This window comes from Sarcophilus harrisii, chromosome 3 (genome assembly GCF_902635505.1).
Source record: "Sarcophilus harrisii chromosome 3, mSarHar1.11, whole genome shotgun sequence".
NCBI classification, from domain to species: domain Eukaryota; kingdom Metazoa; phylum Chordata; class Mammalia; order Dasyuromorphia; family Dasyuridae; genus Sarcophilus; species Sarcophilus harrisii.
The window spans coordinates 57,214,944-57,231,214 of NC_045428.1; the positions used below are offsets into that span (position 1 = coordinate 57,214,944).

General features: G+C 31.7%; 1 protein-coding gene across 1 annotated transcript in view; it reads left to right on the forward strand.

The window, feature by feature from the left end:
* Positions 1 to 16,271, forward strand: part of CUL3 (cullin 3) — a 99,103-nt gene that overhangs the window by 61,547 nt on the left and 21,285 nt on the right. Inside the window, exons 4-7 of the mRNA XM_031957961.1 lie at positions 6,519 to 6,679; positions 8,154 to 8,268; positions 8,797 to 9,025; positions 12,642 to 12,787. Coding sequence (XP_031813821.1) covers positions 6,519 to 6,679; positions 8,154 to 8,268; positions 8,797 to 9,025; positions 12,642 to 12,787 — 651 coding nt within the window. The remainder of the gene's footprint in view (positions 1 to 6,518; positions 6,680 to 8,153; positions 8,269 to 8,796; positions 9,026 to 12,641; positions 12,788 to 16,271) is intronic.

Genomic DNA, 16,271 nt, shown 5'->3' on the forward strand with positions numbered 1-16,271 from the left:
GACATGTAAGTAAACATAATTATCAACAAAAGACGAAGTTAACTCTCAAAGGCTTTTTTCAAAAACTGGGTTTAAGGGGTTTAAGGAAAATAAAAGCTCAAGGATGTGAGGTGTTTAAAAATAAGGACAAATTGAGGTATAAAAAGAAGGAAAAACTGGATTTAACTCTTTGAATTAAATTCTTTGATCCCTCTTTTTAACTAAATCTATATCTTCTGTGGGAAGGAAAACAGTCAGAATATGAGAAAGGGAGGTAGCTCCAATGGAGCTGAATGAAAATATTAAAGAATTTGTGTATATTTCCATACCGTGATTCTTTTACTAAAATTAGATCATGTATTCAGAAGAACAGAACACTAAAGACATTTTTCATTCTATCACAGTAAAATAGTAATTAACAAAGTTAACTTAAGCAAAAGATAAGAAACTTAAAATGAGAGATATTTATATATCACTTAATAAGTGGGTCATAGAAAAACGTCATAAAAATTGTTGGCAATAGGGAGAAAATGTTAATAATGAATCAACATTCTCAAACTTCCAGCATGTGGCTAAAGTAAAATCTCTTAAAAATGTGTATAAACAACTTAGAAAATGAAAGTTGCATTTTAAAAACTTGGAAATCCATAAATAAATACCAAATGAGCATAAAGTAGAAATATTGAAAATTGAGAGTTAACAAAGTTAAAAGTTGGATCCTTGAATAGAATAACAAAATTTACAAAACACCATTTCTTTTATAAAGGGAAAAGGGAAATCAAGTACAAAAAACAAATGATGGAATTATATAGCAAAACCAAAAATTTAAAAGTAATGGAGGAATACTTATTAAAATGCAAGATTTAAAAAAAAAGAAAAAATGCAAGATATCCAGGTTATTATGAAAGAGATCTTACCCACATCTCAGGGCATGAAATTTAACAAATCATAAAACAGCTGTTGTGAAGGGGAAATTCTTTGGTTTAGATAGATTTACAGATTAAAACATCAGACCCCCTTTTTTGGAGACAAAAAAGTCACAGTGTATGTTACCCCCATATTGCATTCTTCATCACAGAGTTAAAAATATTGTGTGTGAAGATGGATTTATAGGTGATCATCATTTTATTTAATGCTAGTCATCTAGAATACTCAGAGGTCATTTATATCCCCAAAGGACTTCCTGAAAGCAGCAGAGAGACATCTGCCTTTTTCTAATAATTTCCAACATTTAGAATGCTCTTTATTAGGAATGCAGGATAGAATAATGATGTACTTGGAAAATCTGGGTTTGAATCTTTTCAGACACTTAAACTGTGATCCTGGGTCAAACACTTAAACTTTGTGTGTTCTTATAAAGTAAAGGGATTAAACACAGCTTTTAAGATCTCATGTACTCTTAACTCTGATTCTATGATAGTACAAATGCTGCATAAATTTTCAACAATCAATAAGAAAACCCAAACCAGGAAGGGATAAAGTAAACAAAGCTATTGAGGGGAGGGGGGTATCAATTATTAATGTTGATATTGGTGGGGTTTTTTGTTTGTTTTTTGTTTTTTAATTTACAACAGAATATAACATAGCCAATAAGTTACTGTAACTAAAACATTTGGAGAGATTGTCATTGGACAAAATTGGATGGTATCATTGCAAAAAAATAATTAATTTACACATTTGATGCTATTCTGATCAAATAGCTAATATACTTTATAGAGTTAAACAAAATAGTCAAATTCATTTGCAGAAGCATAAGAAAAAATGTGCAAGGAGGAAAAAACCTAGAAATGAAGATTAGGACTTTGACCTCATTTTACAATATAAAGCAGTTATCAAAATTGTTACTGATTTTAAAGTGGAAAAATGGTTACATGTAATATACTACAGAAAAATTAAAAACACTTGTTCAATAACTCATTATTTGAAAATAGGAAATGAGAAATTATTTGGACAAAATTTTCCAGAAAAACTAGAAAGTCATTTGACAAAAATTATTTTTATACCATCTTATACCATAGACCATGATAAACTCCAAATGGAGATGTGACTTGAATATTTGAAGTCATACCATTAATAAAATAAAAGAAAACCAGATAAGGCTAAAAATATTAAATATGGTTTGGTGGGGAATCCTTAATTCTAATCAAGATGATAGAAAAGATGATAAACAAATGGGTAATTATTATGACATGAAAATAAAAAACCTTTTTGCATACAAAATCAATGCTAAAAGGAATGTATCAGTTGGGGAGAAATCTTTGCCTCAGTCCTAATAAGAGTCTCACCAAGTGTATAACCAATGAGATAACCAATCTTGTAAGGTATGCTAATATCTTAATTATGTAAAATAAATCATTATCTTAGTATTGACCTAATGATTACAATTCTCATTGTCAATATGGTGAAAGGTTTCACATCACTACTAAGGAAATAAAAATCGAAACCTCTTTGAGGTCTCATTTCATACCAAGAAAATTGACAAGATGACAAAATATCAGTAAATTAGTTATGGAAAATAGAAAAAAGGCAAATTAATATGCTGCCAATAGAACTATGAATGAATCTAGCCAATTTTAGAAAGCAAATCCTTAAAAAGTGATTAAAATATCTATACCTTTTGACCCAGAGATTATCCTTTATGATATATATGCCAAAGGGATCAAAGATAGAAAAGTCCTCTTTACACTAAAATATACATAATAATACTTTTTGGGGTTTAGTAAAGACCTGGGATCAAAAGTACATATCCATTACTTGGAGAATAACAGAATAAATTACTCAGTATTAACAAATTGCCCAAGATGCATAGTTATAAAAAAATTAAGAGAACCTATTACTCCTAATTTAACTATTGGTACAAATAAAACAAGTCTTCCTTTTTTCTTTACATGTAATAGCCATAAATTGTGTCTTTTCCAGATTAAAAATTTCTGGTTCTTTCTTACTCAACTTAATCAAAGTCCTTAAAATATAATATACCAAATTGAACACAGTTTCTCAATTTGGCAGTTCAGTTTCACCTGAGCATAAAATACAGCCCCTGCCATCATCATCTTTAGTTGGGGGGGGGGAGCTGTTAGACCTCTCTAAATGCAATCTTAAGATTACATAAGCCTCTTTTTTGGGAGTGGGGACGGCTAGAGTTGCATAGTGTACTTATTGAACTTTCAGACTATTAACACCTTCCCCCTTCCCATCTTTTTAAGCTGCCTTAACATATTTTGCCTCATTTATATTAATGAAACCTGTTTGTTTAACCAGCATTTAATGTTTTATATCCCTATTAAGTCTAACTAGATTCTATTCACTGTTCTAGAGTATTGAAATTTTTTTTTTTTAGATTTCTGACTATACAATATAGAATGCAGTATGGTACAGTACAAACAGCACTGCCTCTGGCATCAAAGGATCTGGGTAATTTAGGTCCATTTCCCATCTTTGCTGACATTCTAGTTTTTCGTACATTTTTCCCTATCATTTCATTTCATGTGACAAGTGTTTCTGAATGAAGTTTAGACTGCTAGAGTTGGGTTCAGAGGACCTGGATTTCAGGCCTGCACCTATCATTTATTCCATTAAACAAGACCTTTGTTGTGGCCTAGTCCTCAGGTCTCTTCACCTGATGATCATCTGATCTGTGATGCTATAATCTTCAGGATGGTATTTTTCTTTGTGCTTCTAAGTAGTGTTAGGGAAGGTAACCAAGGATCCCATGAAATATCACTGCTTTGTTTCATTTGGAAACCTAACTCCTTTACTTGGTATTCCAAGAAAAGCTTTGAGATATTCTTTGATGAAACTGTGACTTCTCTTTTCTAGCACTGTTTATAACCAAAAGGTCAATATTGATATGGTGGGAGCACCTTTGGGAGTTTGGTTGTTTGTTTGCTGGATTACAGGTTTATATTTAAAATACTAACAGTTAAGTGAATATGATAGATAATTGTAAAATCTGTGATTCTTAACTCTCTTATTACCCTTTCCACTTCTCTAACTTAATCATGGTGGAGGAAGCCCTATGGATCTTGCAAATCATTTAATTTTTCTGTTTTTTGGATTGCTGGGGTTAAAAGGAATCATGAACTTGTGTGTTTGTGAGCTTGCCTCTCAGACTTTGTAGGGTTCCATGGCTTTAAATTGTAGGGAGAAAGGTGGCCCAGGAGAGATGGATAACTCAGGAATAAAATTGTAAAGACACCAAGATAAACAATACTGATGTGGAAGAAAAATGGAGATTTCTGAAAGTTGATAGTATAGTGAACTAATCAATCAAATTTGAAGCAAAAGACAGATAATGGGAGATGAATACAAAGAAATGGCACAGTCCTTTAAAAAATAAAAAACTCAGCAGTGCTAATGCTTAGAATGAATTGAAACTACCAAAGAAAAGAAAGGACAACAAAGATCTGGAAATCTCTTCCCTTAACTTATTCGCTTCTGTCCCCTTGTTTTTTGTAGAGAAAAGGAACTTGAAGACTATAGTCCAGTGAGCTGAACTTTTTTCCTGACAAAACTGTATTTTTAAAATGATAAATTACAATGATCATAACTGGTTTACATGCCACTGTGCACTTTTTAGTTAAAATTTTTTTCCCCTCTTATTTTATTTATTTATTTTTTATTATAGTTTTTTATTTACACGATATATGCATGGGTAATTTTACAGCATTGACAATTGCCAAACCTTTTGTTTCAATTTTTCCCTCCTTCCCCCATCCATGTATTGACATGTTAAATATGTTTTTGTTTTTTTTTTTAATAGCCTTTTATTTACAGGATATATGCATGGGTAACTTTACAGCATTAACAATTGCCAAACCTCTTGTTCCAATTTTTCACCTCTTACCCCTCTCCCCCTCCCCCAGATGGCAGGATAACCAGTAGATGTTAAATTTAGTTAAAATTTTTAACCAGAGCAAAGACTTGTGTTTTAATTTAAACAATGGGTCATTAACAATGTCTATTGAATTTAACTTGAATTCTGTTGGGAAATTCTTCATTTGAATCCTTATAGTCAGTGATTGGTTTAACTTTCTGTACTATCATTTTGAACCCAATTACATATCTCAGATTATTCATTTTGGGGGAACAGTTTGTTTTCTGCTTTTAATAAGGATAGTGCCATTACTATTTCTTAAAATCTGGGTCTTCTCAGGGATTAACTTATTTTGGTTGTAAAGCCAGTTAAGATATAAAAGTTATATGGTTACAAAGGACTTGAATATTGAAAATGGTTGATTGGACCCAAAGTCACTAAAGTTTTGATATCAAGTTAGAAAGTGTTGGTGCAATGACAGGCTTGTGTTAAAATTTTTTTATCAGTAAATTGGATAAAGATATTGCTGACTTGATTATCAGATTTGCAAAAGTACAAAACCAAGAGGAAAAAACTAACATTAGATGTCAGCAACAGAATCTGTCAAGATCTTGGACAGCAATATAACAAAAAAGGTTTAGTAATAACAGTAGTAGAACTGTTGTGAGTTCCAGAGTTCCAGATACCACTTTTACCAGTTGTGTGATATGGGTGATACACATCTGATAGCATTTTTCACAGTGAAATATAGTGGAGGGTTTTGATGGAATGCTGACTCATGAAATAATAGCGTTATATGGTGGTCCCGTCCCATAAAAGTACATTTTCCACTTTAAGAGATTTTTAGTAAATAAGATTAGGAAAGTGATAGACCTAGCACCTTAGTACTTACATATATGATTCTGTTCAGTGTTGGGCGTCATGTTTTAAAATGGGATTTGATTACTTAAAGAATGTCTAGAGAATTAGCAAGATGGTCAAAAGTTTTGAAATCATCAATCACACCTTATTTGTGAACAACAATTTATTAAATGTCTCCTGAACATCAACATTGTACTAGACTGATGTGTCATATTCTTGTGGCCTGTAGTGGAGAACATATGTATACAAGTAAGCATTTACAAATTAAATGCATTTTATCATGAGGAAATTCCATTAGAGATTATACTGCCTAAGGTTCAGTTGAATACTTAGCCTGTGCTGGAGAATGTGGCCTGATTTCTTTCAAATTTTTCAGTGATTTTAATATGGAAAAGGAATTAGGCTTGTTTCCCCTGTCCTCAGAAGGCAGGATTTATGAGCAAAGGGCAGAAACTACTGAGTGACATAAGAAAAAGTTTACAAACCTTGAGAGATAATTGAAAGTAAAAAGGACTGTCACAGGATCAGGTCCATTCTTTTTCACAAAAGATTGTAAAGCAAAGGTAGATGAAGTGGATCTGATAATTTCTAGAATCCCTTCCAGCTCAGAAATTCTCTCATTTTTGTTAACACACAGTACAATCAATCAGGCTGCCTTGTATGGCCAAAATTATTTTTGTGCATGACTTTTAGATAATTAAAGCAATTTTTGTATAATTTTGAGTATAACTAACCAGCCTATTTTTACCTCAAAATAATGCATTGAAGAGAATTTAATTTATTTTTACTCATTTGGGAAAATTAAAAGTTTTATATACATACATATACATATACGCTTATTTACTTTGGTTTTGAATTACAGGACCGTGTCTATGTCCAGCAAAATAATGTGGAGAATGTCTACAATTTGGGATTAATTATTTTTCGAGATCAAGTTGTACGATATGGGTGTATTAGAGATCACCTCAGGCAAACTCTGTTGGACATGATTGCAAGAGAGAGAAAAGGAGAAGTCGTAGACAGGTATGATAATTTCTATATACTGTTGTAATTTTTGAAATAATATTTGAGTGGATATTTTTCAGCTGGTGAGTCAATGGTTAAAGCTATAATTTTAATTTTTTTTCCCCCTGAGGCAATTGGGATTAAGTGACTTGCCCAGGATCACACAGCTAGGAAGTATTAAGTGTCTGAGACCAGATTTGAACTCAGGTCCTCTGACTTCAGGGCTAGTGTTCTATCCACTCCGCCACCTACCTGCTCCAAAGCTATAATTTTAAACAATAAGATGTATTAAATTTCCTCTCCTATGTTCTTAAAGGATCAAAAGGGGTTTTCTCTTAACTTTTAACATTGAGAATCTTTTTTTAGAAAATAAATGTTTTCATTGGAAAGATTATTGTGGACAGTTGTCCTCATGTTGACTTTTCATAGTTGTTTTCATCATCTCTTGGCTTTTTTTTTTTTTTTTTTAGTTTTTATTTTAATCTTTTTCATGAAAAGTCTATATTCTCTTTTTATTATTTCATCTTTTTTCCCCCAGACTTTTAAAATTTGAGCCCTGAAATTATTTTAGCTTTTACATTTTGATTTCTGGCAGTAATAATAATAGCTAAGGTAGCTCTTTAAGGTTTGCAGTGCACTTGAAAAATACTTCATTTTTATCCTCATAACCCTGGGAGATAAGACCTATCGTTATTCACATTTTACATTTAAGGAAACTGAGGCAGGCAGTGGTGAAATAAAGATTACAGAGCCAGGAATTGTCAAGGATCACATTTGAACTCAGGTCTTCTTGACTCTAGACCAGATGCTGTATACTGTGACACACCTACCCACCTCTGGATGGTATTGTGTGTGTGTGTGTACACACACACACACACACACACACACACATATATATAATTATGTACTTGTCCTGTGACTTGAGTGGCAGGAACCTTGCAAGATGGTTCTTTAAATGATTAGTGCCTTACTTGTAACATACATGACCCTTATGCTTCACTACTATGGTCAAGATTGCTCTGAAGCAATATGAGAGGCAATAGAATTTTCTTTTTCCTTTTTTTTTTTTTTTTCTTTTTTAACTGTGAAAAGGGGAAATAGTTCCCCTTTTTAATAGTTGTTATTATTGTTGTTTTTAATCCATAGGTATGTTTTGATATCTTAGGTGCTTCAGAATTCGTACAGTATCTTAATCAACATTAAATAGAATTAGAATTGGCATAACATTTAGAAATGGTGTACATTCTTTTGTACATGTAGTATTTTTCTTGGAGGTTTTTTGTATACAGGCATGATGTTTTCTAAATACTTGCTGATTGATTAAGATTTTTGTGACATTTCTATCGTTTTTCTGATAAAATTATTTGTGCAAGATTATTTAATCAGATTGAGTTTCATGAATATAATACAATTTAAATCATTTTAAATGTTTTGATCCTTTAAAATTTCTTTTGCTATCTCTTTGTTTAAATTGTTAAATTCCTTTTCACAGAGGTGCAATAAGAAATGCTTGCCAGATGTTAATGATTCTAGGTCTTGAAGGAAGATCAGTTTATGAAGAAGATTTTGAAGCTCCATTTTTGGAGATGTCTGCAGAATTCTTCCAGGTAAATTAATAATGTAAATACTCTTAAAATGTGTCCACATGCATACTATGTAATACAGTTGAGTAAAGTTTCCAATGTAAATTAAATTTATGGAAAACAACATTTTTCTAAGAATGTGGTGAGTAGCACAAAGCCTTTTAGTGTTTTACCTTGTCATCTATCATGTATTTTTTTATACTCTTTAATATTGATCAAATTAGAGTGAGAAAGGGTCAATAAACAATGATCAGAATCTCTACAGAGTTGGTTTTAGATACTTATTTAACTTCAAAGTAATTCTTTTTCAGACTTAAGTCTTATGGTTAAAGAACATCATTTGATTTGTAGACTGGATTTTTTTTTTTTTTTTTAAAGAACCATTATAATTAGGATCCTCTCAACAACCTACATAAAATGTTTATAACACTTTTTTAAAGATATTGTCTTTTGATCAGTAGTGTAGAAGTGAAAATAAAAACACAAATATTTTACATTTTAGGTCTTCTATATGTAAAAAAGTTATTCAACAATTTTTTTTTTTAATAACAGATGGAAAGTCAGAAATTTTTAGCTGAAAACAGTGCTTCAGTTTATATAAAGAAAGTAGAAGCAAGAATTAATGAAGAAATAGAACGAGTGATGCACTGCCTAGACAAATCGACTGAGGAGCCGATTGTGAAGGTGGTTGAGAGAGAACTAATTTCTAAACATATGAAGACCATAGTAGAAATGGAGAATTCTGGGCTTGTGCATATGTTGAAAAATGGAAAAACAGAAGGTAAGTTTTAAAAACATCAAGTGTTGGCAGGTTCTTTAAATTTTATGAGTTTTTGAAATTAATTGTGGTTTTTCAAATATTGATGTAGGTTCTTCAGGGGTAATAATAGAGCATCATTCTGGGATTACTGTCTTATTGATCTTAAGTACTTGAGCTTCTCTGCTTCTGGCGTGTCTGCCTACTAAGAATCTTAGAACTGTTTTAGAAGAACTTTATAATCTCCTGGCTCCCTTCTTTTCTCTCTCCATTTTCCCTCCTTCACTTGAATTTCCCCTTGCAGAAAAAAGGTGAGCTCCAGGATGCTTTTCCTACAAATTTTTTAAAAAGTAATTGTGGACATTGATCTTTTCCCAGGTTTCTGAACTTCTATTTTGTGATTGTTTAGAATTAAATCATTGATTTTGTGTATGTGTGTATTAATTTTTTTTCAAGTGAAGTTTTATATAGTTTCAGAATAGTTGTGGTCAACTATTTACTTTTTTAGACTTTATTAGAAAAGTTCTTAGAATTTTTTATATTGAAGAACATTGAAAGGTAAGACAGAACAATCAGAAATTCTTACTTTCAAATATTTTAGAGAAAAATCAAGTACTTCACAGTTTGGAAATTCACTGTCTTTATTGATGTTCATGTTTAGATTACAGGATTTTAGAAGTATAACATACTTCCAAGGCTCCTACCACTATCACACTACTTTCTTTTGTCTTTGTTTTCCTAGAATGACTTTAGAAAAGACAGAGACTACAGAGGCAGTTAAAACTTATTGAAAGAAACTACAGAAAGCAATTGCTTTTGTGTTATTTTCATTGTCATCAAATTTGTTTTTAAATTAATATTGTAATAAAAAATACAAATGCAACTCTCTGATACTTTGTGTTTCTTGTTAGAATTGTTAATAGCCATTTTCTGTACACCCAATTTTACTAAAGAAGTTTGGGGATGTTCCTAGCTATATCTGAAACATTTAAAAAGATTCATGATTTATCTGATTCATAGTAGCAGGTGCCAAAGGTATTGCAGCATTCCAGGTGAGAGATAATATGAGTTTGAACTAGGGTGGTAATTGTGTAAGTAGAGTGAAGGAGAAGCAGCATACAAGTCATTTTGTGGAGAGAGAAACAAGCTGTGATAACTGGTAGTTAGTCAGGTGCCAAGTATTATCATTTAGAGGCAGTTTTGCATACTTGATAAGAGTATGGAAAGTGGAATTCCAAAGATCTGGGTTGAAATCCTTCTTGTATCACTTGTTTGTTGCTGAGCACATCACTAATCATCATTGAGCCTCAGTTTTCTCATTTGTAAATGGAAGATTTGGCACATACATCAGTGACCTCTCCTATCCTTCTCAGCTCTAGAATTATGATCCTTTTGTCTTTGTATTTTCCCTTGCTTACTCTCATGCCTACAGTGGTCTCCTTCCTCATTCTTGCTTTCCTTTAAGATTTAAGTCAAGTTCTACTTTCTGCCAGGGTCATAGGATGCGAAGACCTGTGTTCAAAAAGACCTAAATTTAAATCTTATCTCATCACCTGTTTACCTTAGTTTTGTTAATTGTAAAATAGGAATAATAATAGCACCTGCCTTCTAGGGTTGTGAGGATCAAATGAGATGCTTTTTATAAAGTGTTTTGTACAGAGCATGAAATATAGTAGGCACCAAACAAAAGTTAATCATTTATGTTATTTTGGTTATGATAATTATTACTCACTAGAAAACTTTTTAAGACATTTCTCCTCATATTTGGCCTGTTATACTTTCTCCAAGTTATAGGAAGAGTTTGAGAATATGAACTATTCTGAACTAGTAAATAGTTCTTAAATGTTCTTACTGCTGTTGTCAAAAATCTTTCCTTTTCTTACATCATTTCTGACCAATTCTTTTTCTTTTACAACAAAATAAAAAACCATATGCAAAATAAGTATAAGCTACCTACAGAAAGCTTTTAATTACACATATACAAATGTAACAGCGGGCTATTTGGGTTCTAGTTTGCCCAAAGTGCTTTTGTTTGACAAATTTAGTTTGGTATGGCTATATCGGTCAGACTCAAAATACTAATTTTTAAACTTGAGAAATTCAGTAGTAATCATTGTTAGGTTTCCTAATTAGTAGATTCTGAATAATCATTTACCATTTTAAGATAATATTTCAAAAACTTCATTGGTCAAAAGTAATAATTTAAAATGTAATTTTTATATTAAAAGGTTAAAAATGTTAAACCAAATGTGGGTGTAAAAATACTGGTTTATGCTAAATAACAATTTATATTCCCCATTTTGTTTTTAAAATGTGTGTTAAATTATTTTATTAACAAGATTTTCTGTATGATTTAACTAAACTGATGAACATCCTCTTGTTAGTATTAATCCATTTAAAAATTTTCCCTTATTAATACTTTTGAATATATTTCAAGTAACAGTGATAATTACAACAACAAAATCATTCTATTTCATTTTAATGAAGAAAAAGTATTCATCAAAATATAATTCAGTACAGGAATCTGAAGATTTTGATGAAGGTAATCTCTCTCCCTCTCCCCTACCCCCCTGCCATCCTCACCCAACAAAAATTCATAGTAGTGAAAGTGAAGTCTTATTGAGATTATTTGCCAACAAAGTGAAAAACCTCTCTGAATTTAGATAGGTTCATCCTCGGTAGACAGATGTGATGGGTATCAATGGGCTTGTACAACAAGCTGTTCCGGGTACTCCCATTGTCATAGCCTTCAGGAACATAAGGTTAGTTCTAAACCATAAAGAGATTTAATAGAGTAGTATTTAATTATAATAAATCTTTTTTTAAATTTCAAGTTTCTTACATTTTAATCTAATAATAGCCATAAAATGGAAGAGGGGCAGTGTTTATCCTAAATGACAGATTACAAATTTACAGTATAACAGAATCTTATTATATAGGTATTATGGTCAATATTTATTGCTTTCTAGTAGAAGAGTTTGTAGTTATTCTGAGAAGGTTTAGTGAAGAGAAGACTTTTCTTTCCCTTTGTTTCAAACAAAGTTTGCAAGTTTGAGAAATGTTCAAATGATGTTTGTCTTTAAGAAGTTTTTCACTATCTTTTTTTATGTGATTCTTAGATTCTTTGGCTGAAGTAGTTAGTCATGATTGTCACATGACTTTCAAAAGATGAACAGAATCAAAAAATTGTTTTCAATACCTATAGAGCTTGAGATCATTTTGATTTTTCTCCCTAATTGTTATCATAAACATTGTTACCACAATTTCATTTTTATAAGGTATTTACAGAAACCATATATCTAATATAAGAATTATAGTAGATAAATGAATTAGAGGTTCTCTAAAATTTTGACGATGTCATTTTGAAAATTTTTTTTCCTGTAAATGTGTATTCTAATTTTGATATTTTGAGATTTCTATCTTATAATTTTAACTTTTAATATCTGAAAGGAAAATTAGTTTGAATCAAACTTATTTGTGTAATATCTAATTCTAGTTGTATTTTTTAATTGCATATTGAGTATTGTAATGAAGGTCACTCATTGCAGCATTAATTAATAGCCTTTTTAGAATAGAGTATTTTGTTTTTATTCACATTTTAAAAAATTTACTGTAATCACTTTTTTCTTTCTAATTGTAGACCTTGCCTGCATGTACAAGTTATTTAGCCGTGTGCCAAATGGTTTGAAAACTATGTGTGAGTGTATGAGCTCATATCTAAGGGAACAAGGTAAAGCCCTTGTTTCTGAGGAAGGGGAAGGAAAGAATCCAGTTGATTATATTCAGGTAAGTATTTGTGTATCTTTTATGTAAGTATTTCAGTTAGTGGTTTTTTAAAACAGTCATGACAGGACTATTGAGAGTTTTTATAAAATGCCTTTAGATCTTAATATAAATAGCTTCGAACTTGACTATGCCATAAATGATCATTTGACAGCTGGAATATCTTAAATGTTTGGAGAAAAGTGACAAAATATTGAGTCTTACATTTTCTGTCAGTTCCTCAAACATATCTGATCACTTTGATCTGCTATTAAATGTTAGTTGGACCTTTTTACTGAAATAAGTACCTCTGAGAATGAAAGTATATCACATAATTTATGAATATTCTAATTTTCTGAGGCATTAATGTTTCACAAAGAAAGCAAAGTTATGTTTTTAGTGTTCCAATGATTTTTTTTAACTTCTAAGCAAAACCAACTTTATAAAGGAAATTGTCATAACTTTTACAGTGTGTTAATTTTACCTCCAGCTTCTTTATACACTCAGTTTTAACTAATACTTTAATTGTTTTTGACCTGGCTAATGCCCAGCAATGAAGATGAATCTCTATATCAACTATTCAAATGCATATAGTTGCATACAAAATTACAACGAAGTCCTTTCCCAATATTTAAATAATAGGGGATTTAGGTGACTTGCTCTATGGAATCACAGTCATAGGATTTTATATTTGGTTATGGGGATCTCATTGGCCATCTATTTCATCACAAACTTCAGCAGAATTCCTGCTAGATGCTAATCTGACTGTTTGAAAACTACCAAAGAAGGGAAACCTAACTCCTTTTAGGTCCTTCATATTCTAGTTCTTGACTATTTTAAGAGGAAGTTTTTCCTGAATAACATGCTTAAATTTGTCTCTGATTTAAAAAATTATCTGCAATAAATTTTACATTTTCTTTCCTTTAAAAACATTTCTGTTTGTGCATCCATCAGAATTTTCTTGGGCATTTTAAAAATGTTTATTCACATTTTTTGACAACAAGATTGCTGATCCTCAACTATCTTTCTCTTTTTAAAAATACTTCCACCCTCTATCCTTTAAAATAAACTTGTAAAAATAATAAGCATAATATAACAAAACAGAAACACACAGTGGGTATGTCCAAAAATGTATCTTTCTTTTTGCATGTTGAATCTACCTCTGTGTCAGAAGATGAATGGGCGATACATGCTTCATTATAGGGCCTTTGGAAACGTGGTTTATCATTGCATTCATCAGAGTTCTTTGAGTCTTTTTAAAATTTTGTTGTGTTTTTTTTTTGTTGTTGTTGTTTGTTTGTTTGTTTGTTTTTAACAGTCCTGTTCTCCTTTTATTCATTATTCTCCTAGTTCTGCTCACTTTACATCAGGTTATACTGCCCAGGATTCTTTGAATTTTTCTCTTCATCGTTTATTTTTTCTCCTTTCAAGTTATTTTTTATTCACAATTTTTTTTTAAATTTTTGAATTCCATATTTTCCTTCCTTTCTGCTCCATTCACCCGTTCAGTCACCCATTCATTCAGAAGGCAAACATTACATCACTTATACATTTGAAATTATACAAAAGCTATTTCCATATTATTTGTATTGCAACAACAAAAAGAGAAAGTTTTCATCATTTCCTAGGAAGAATTATATTCTTACAATCATGTAGTTTATCCTTTCCAATCCCAATTGTTATAACTTGCCCCTGTCTTTAGATTTAAATTCCTTTTTATTTTTCCATTCTTTTACTTTTGGAATTTTAGAAAATAAGTGGATTTTTCTACTGTGTCTCTACAAGTTTTATTTGTGATGTCTAAAAATACAATGCCTCGAATTTTTAATTACTATTTTCAGGAATCCAGTGTTTCTTAAGCAATTTTTTATTGTTTTCCTTCGCAGGCCAGTTGTGTTTGATATTCTATATCTTATTGTTAGTTCTTTGTTGTTTTTCCCCCCTGTTATGGTCTTCATTTTGTTCTAATATTTCCAACAATTGGAGATTTAAAAAACTATTCTGTTCTAGTTTTTAGTCAGTTCCTTAGGAAAAGCTTACCACTTTCTTTGAGTTATTCTTTCTCTTTCCATTAAGAGCCTTTATTTATTTATTTATTTATTTTTTGTCCCTTCATTTCTTCTATGTTTCCATGCAGTCTTTGCGGAAAACCATTATTTTCTTTGAGTCTTCTTTTATAAGAGTTATTCTTCCCTGCATTTGGGAGAATTTCTAGCTCTACAACAGTTTTGTATACTCAGTGTCATCTTTGGTTTTCTCATCTGTTAAGCTTTTGTTTCTGAAGGATTTTTTTGCCTGCCTTTGCCAGGGCTGGGCTCCAGCCTTTCCTCCATTTTTGGGGTGAGGTCTTTGACTCTGCTTGATCTCACACTTTCCCTACATAACTTGCTAACATTCACTTCTTGGGGTCAGGGCTCTGAGGCTCCTGAGAAGCACAGTTAGTTCTCTGTTCTGTCTTATGTGGTCCCCTCAAAGGTTGTGGTGTGAGCACTGAACTGTGGCCTCACCTCTTATTACATTTTTTCACTGAGTAGTTGCTGGCTGGATTGTAGAGACAACATGTTTCTGTGAATTTTACCCCTGGCTCCTGGTTCTGCCCTTTGGGGTCAAGTAAAACAAGTCTATTTCTTCTTTCACATAACATTTCTTCAAATATTTGAAGACAGTTGTCACATATGGACCTCCTGAGTCTTGTCTTCTCCAGAACAAACACATCCAGGTCCTTTGTTTTGTCCTTATAAGTCGTGCACTCAAGACCCATCCCCACTTACACTATCTTCCAAGCAGTCTTCACCAAGGTCAAGTCATTCTTAGACTGGTCCTGGCACTGAATCCAGTGCTCCAGGTTGCAGCCAGAGAATGCAGAGCCCGGTGAGGTACCATTTCAGAGTGCTGACAGCTTGAGCCAGCAGTCATTGAAATCCTCAGATGTTTCAGAATAACTGCTTGCTCTCTACCCATTTTACTTCAATTTTATATTTGTGAAGTTGATTTCTTTTTGGTAACTTATTTATAGCTGTTAAATATAATTATATTAGAGTCAGGCCAGTTTTCTGGCCTGTCAAAGATTTTTTGGTGGCATGTTCTCTGTGTTTTGTTTTGTTATTTTTAAATTAATTGTGTATGATCCTTTATCCAGATCATTGGTAAAAGTATTAAACAGCAATCAGACAGTTTTACCACAGTTCTTCTCTGGAGACCTCTTGATCCCCTGACATTGGACCATTAATAACTATTCCTATCGTTTCTATGTAGCCAGTTCAGAATTCATCAAATTGTTTTGTCATAAAGGAATTGGGGTTAGTTTGATTGAACCTTTCCTTTTTATATATTCATTTTTTTTTCCTTTGGTTAAATGTAAACAGAAATTAAGTTCCAAGTTCTCTCCATTATTTATTCTCTCCATATTCTCTCCTCCCACTCCCATTTGAGAAGACAAGCAGTTTGATATAGATTGCACATATTTGTACACTTATGTAAAACATTTCCCTATTAGCCATGTGGCAAA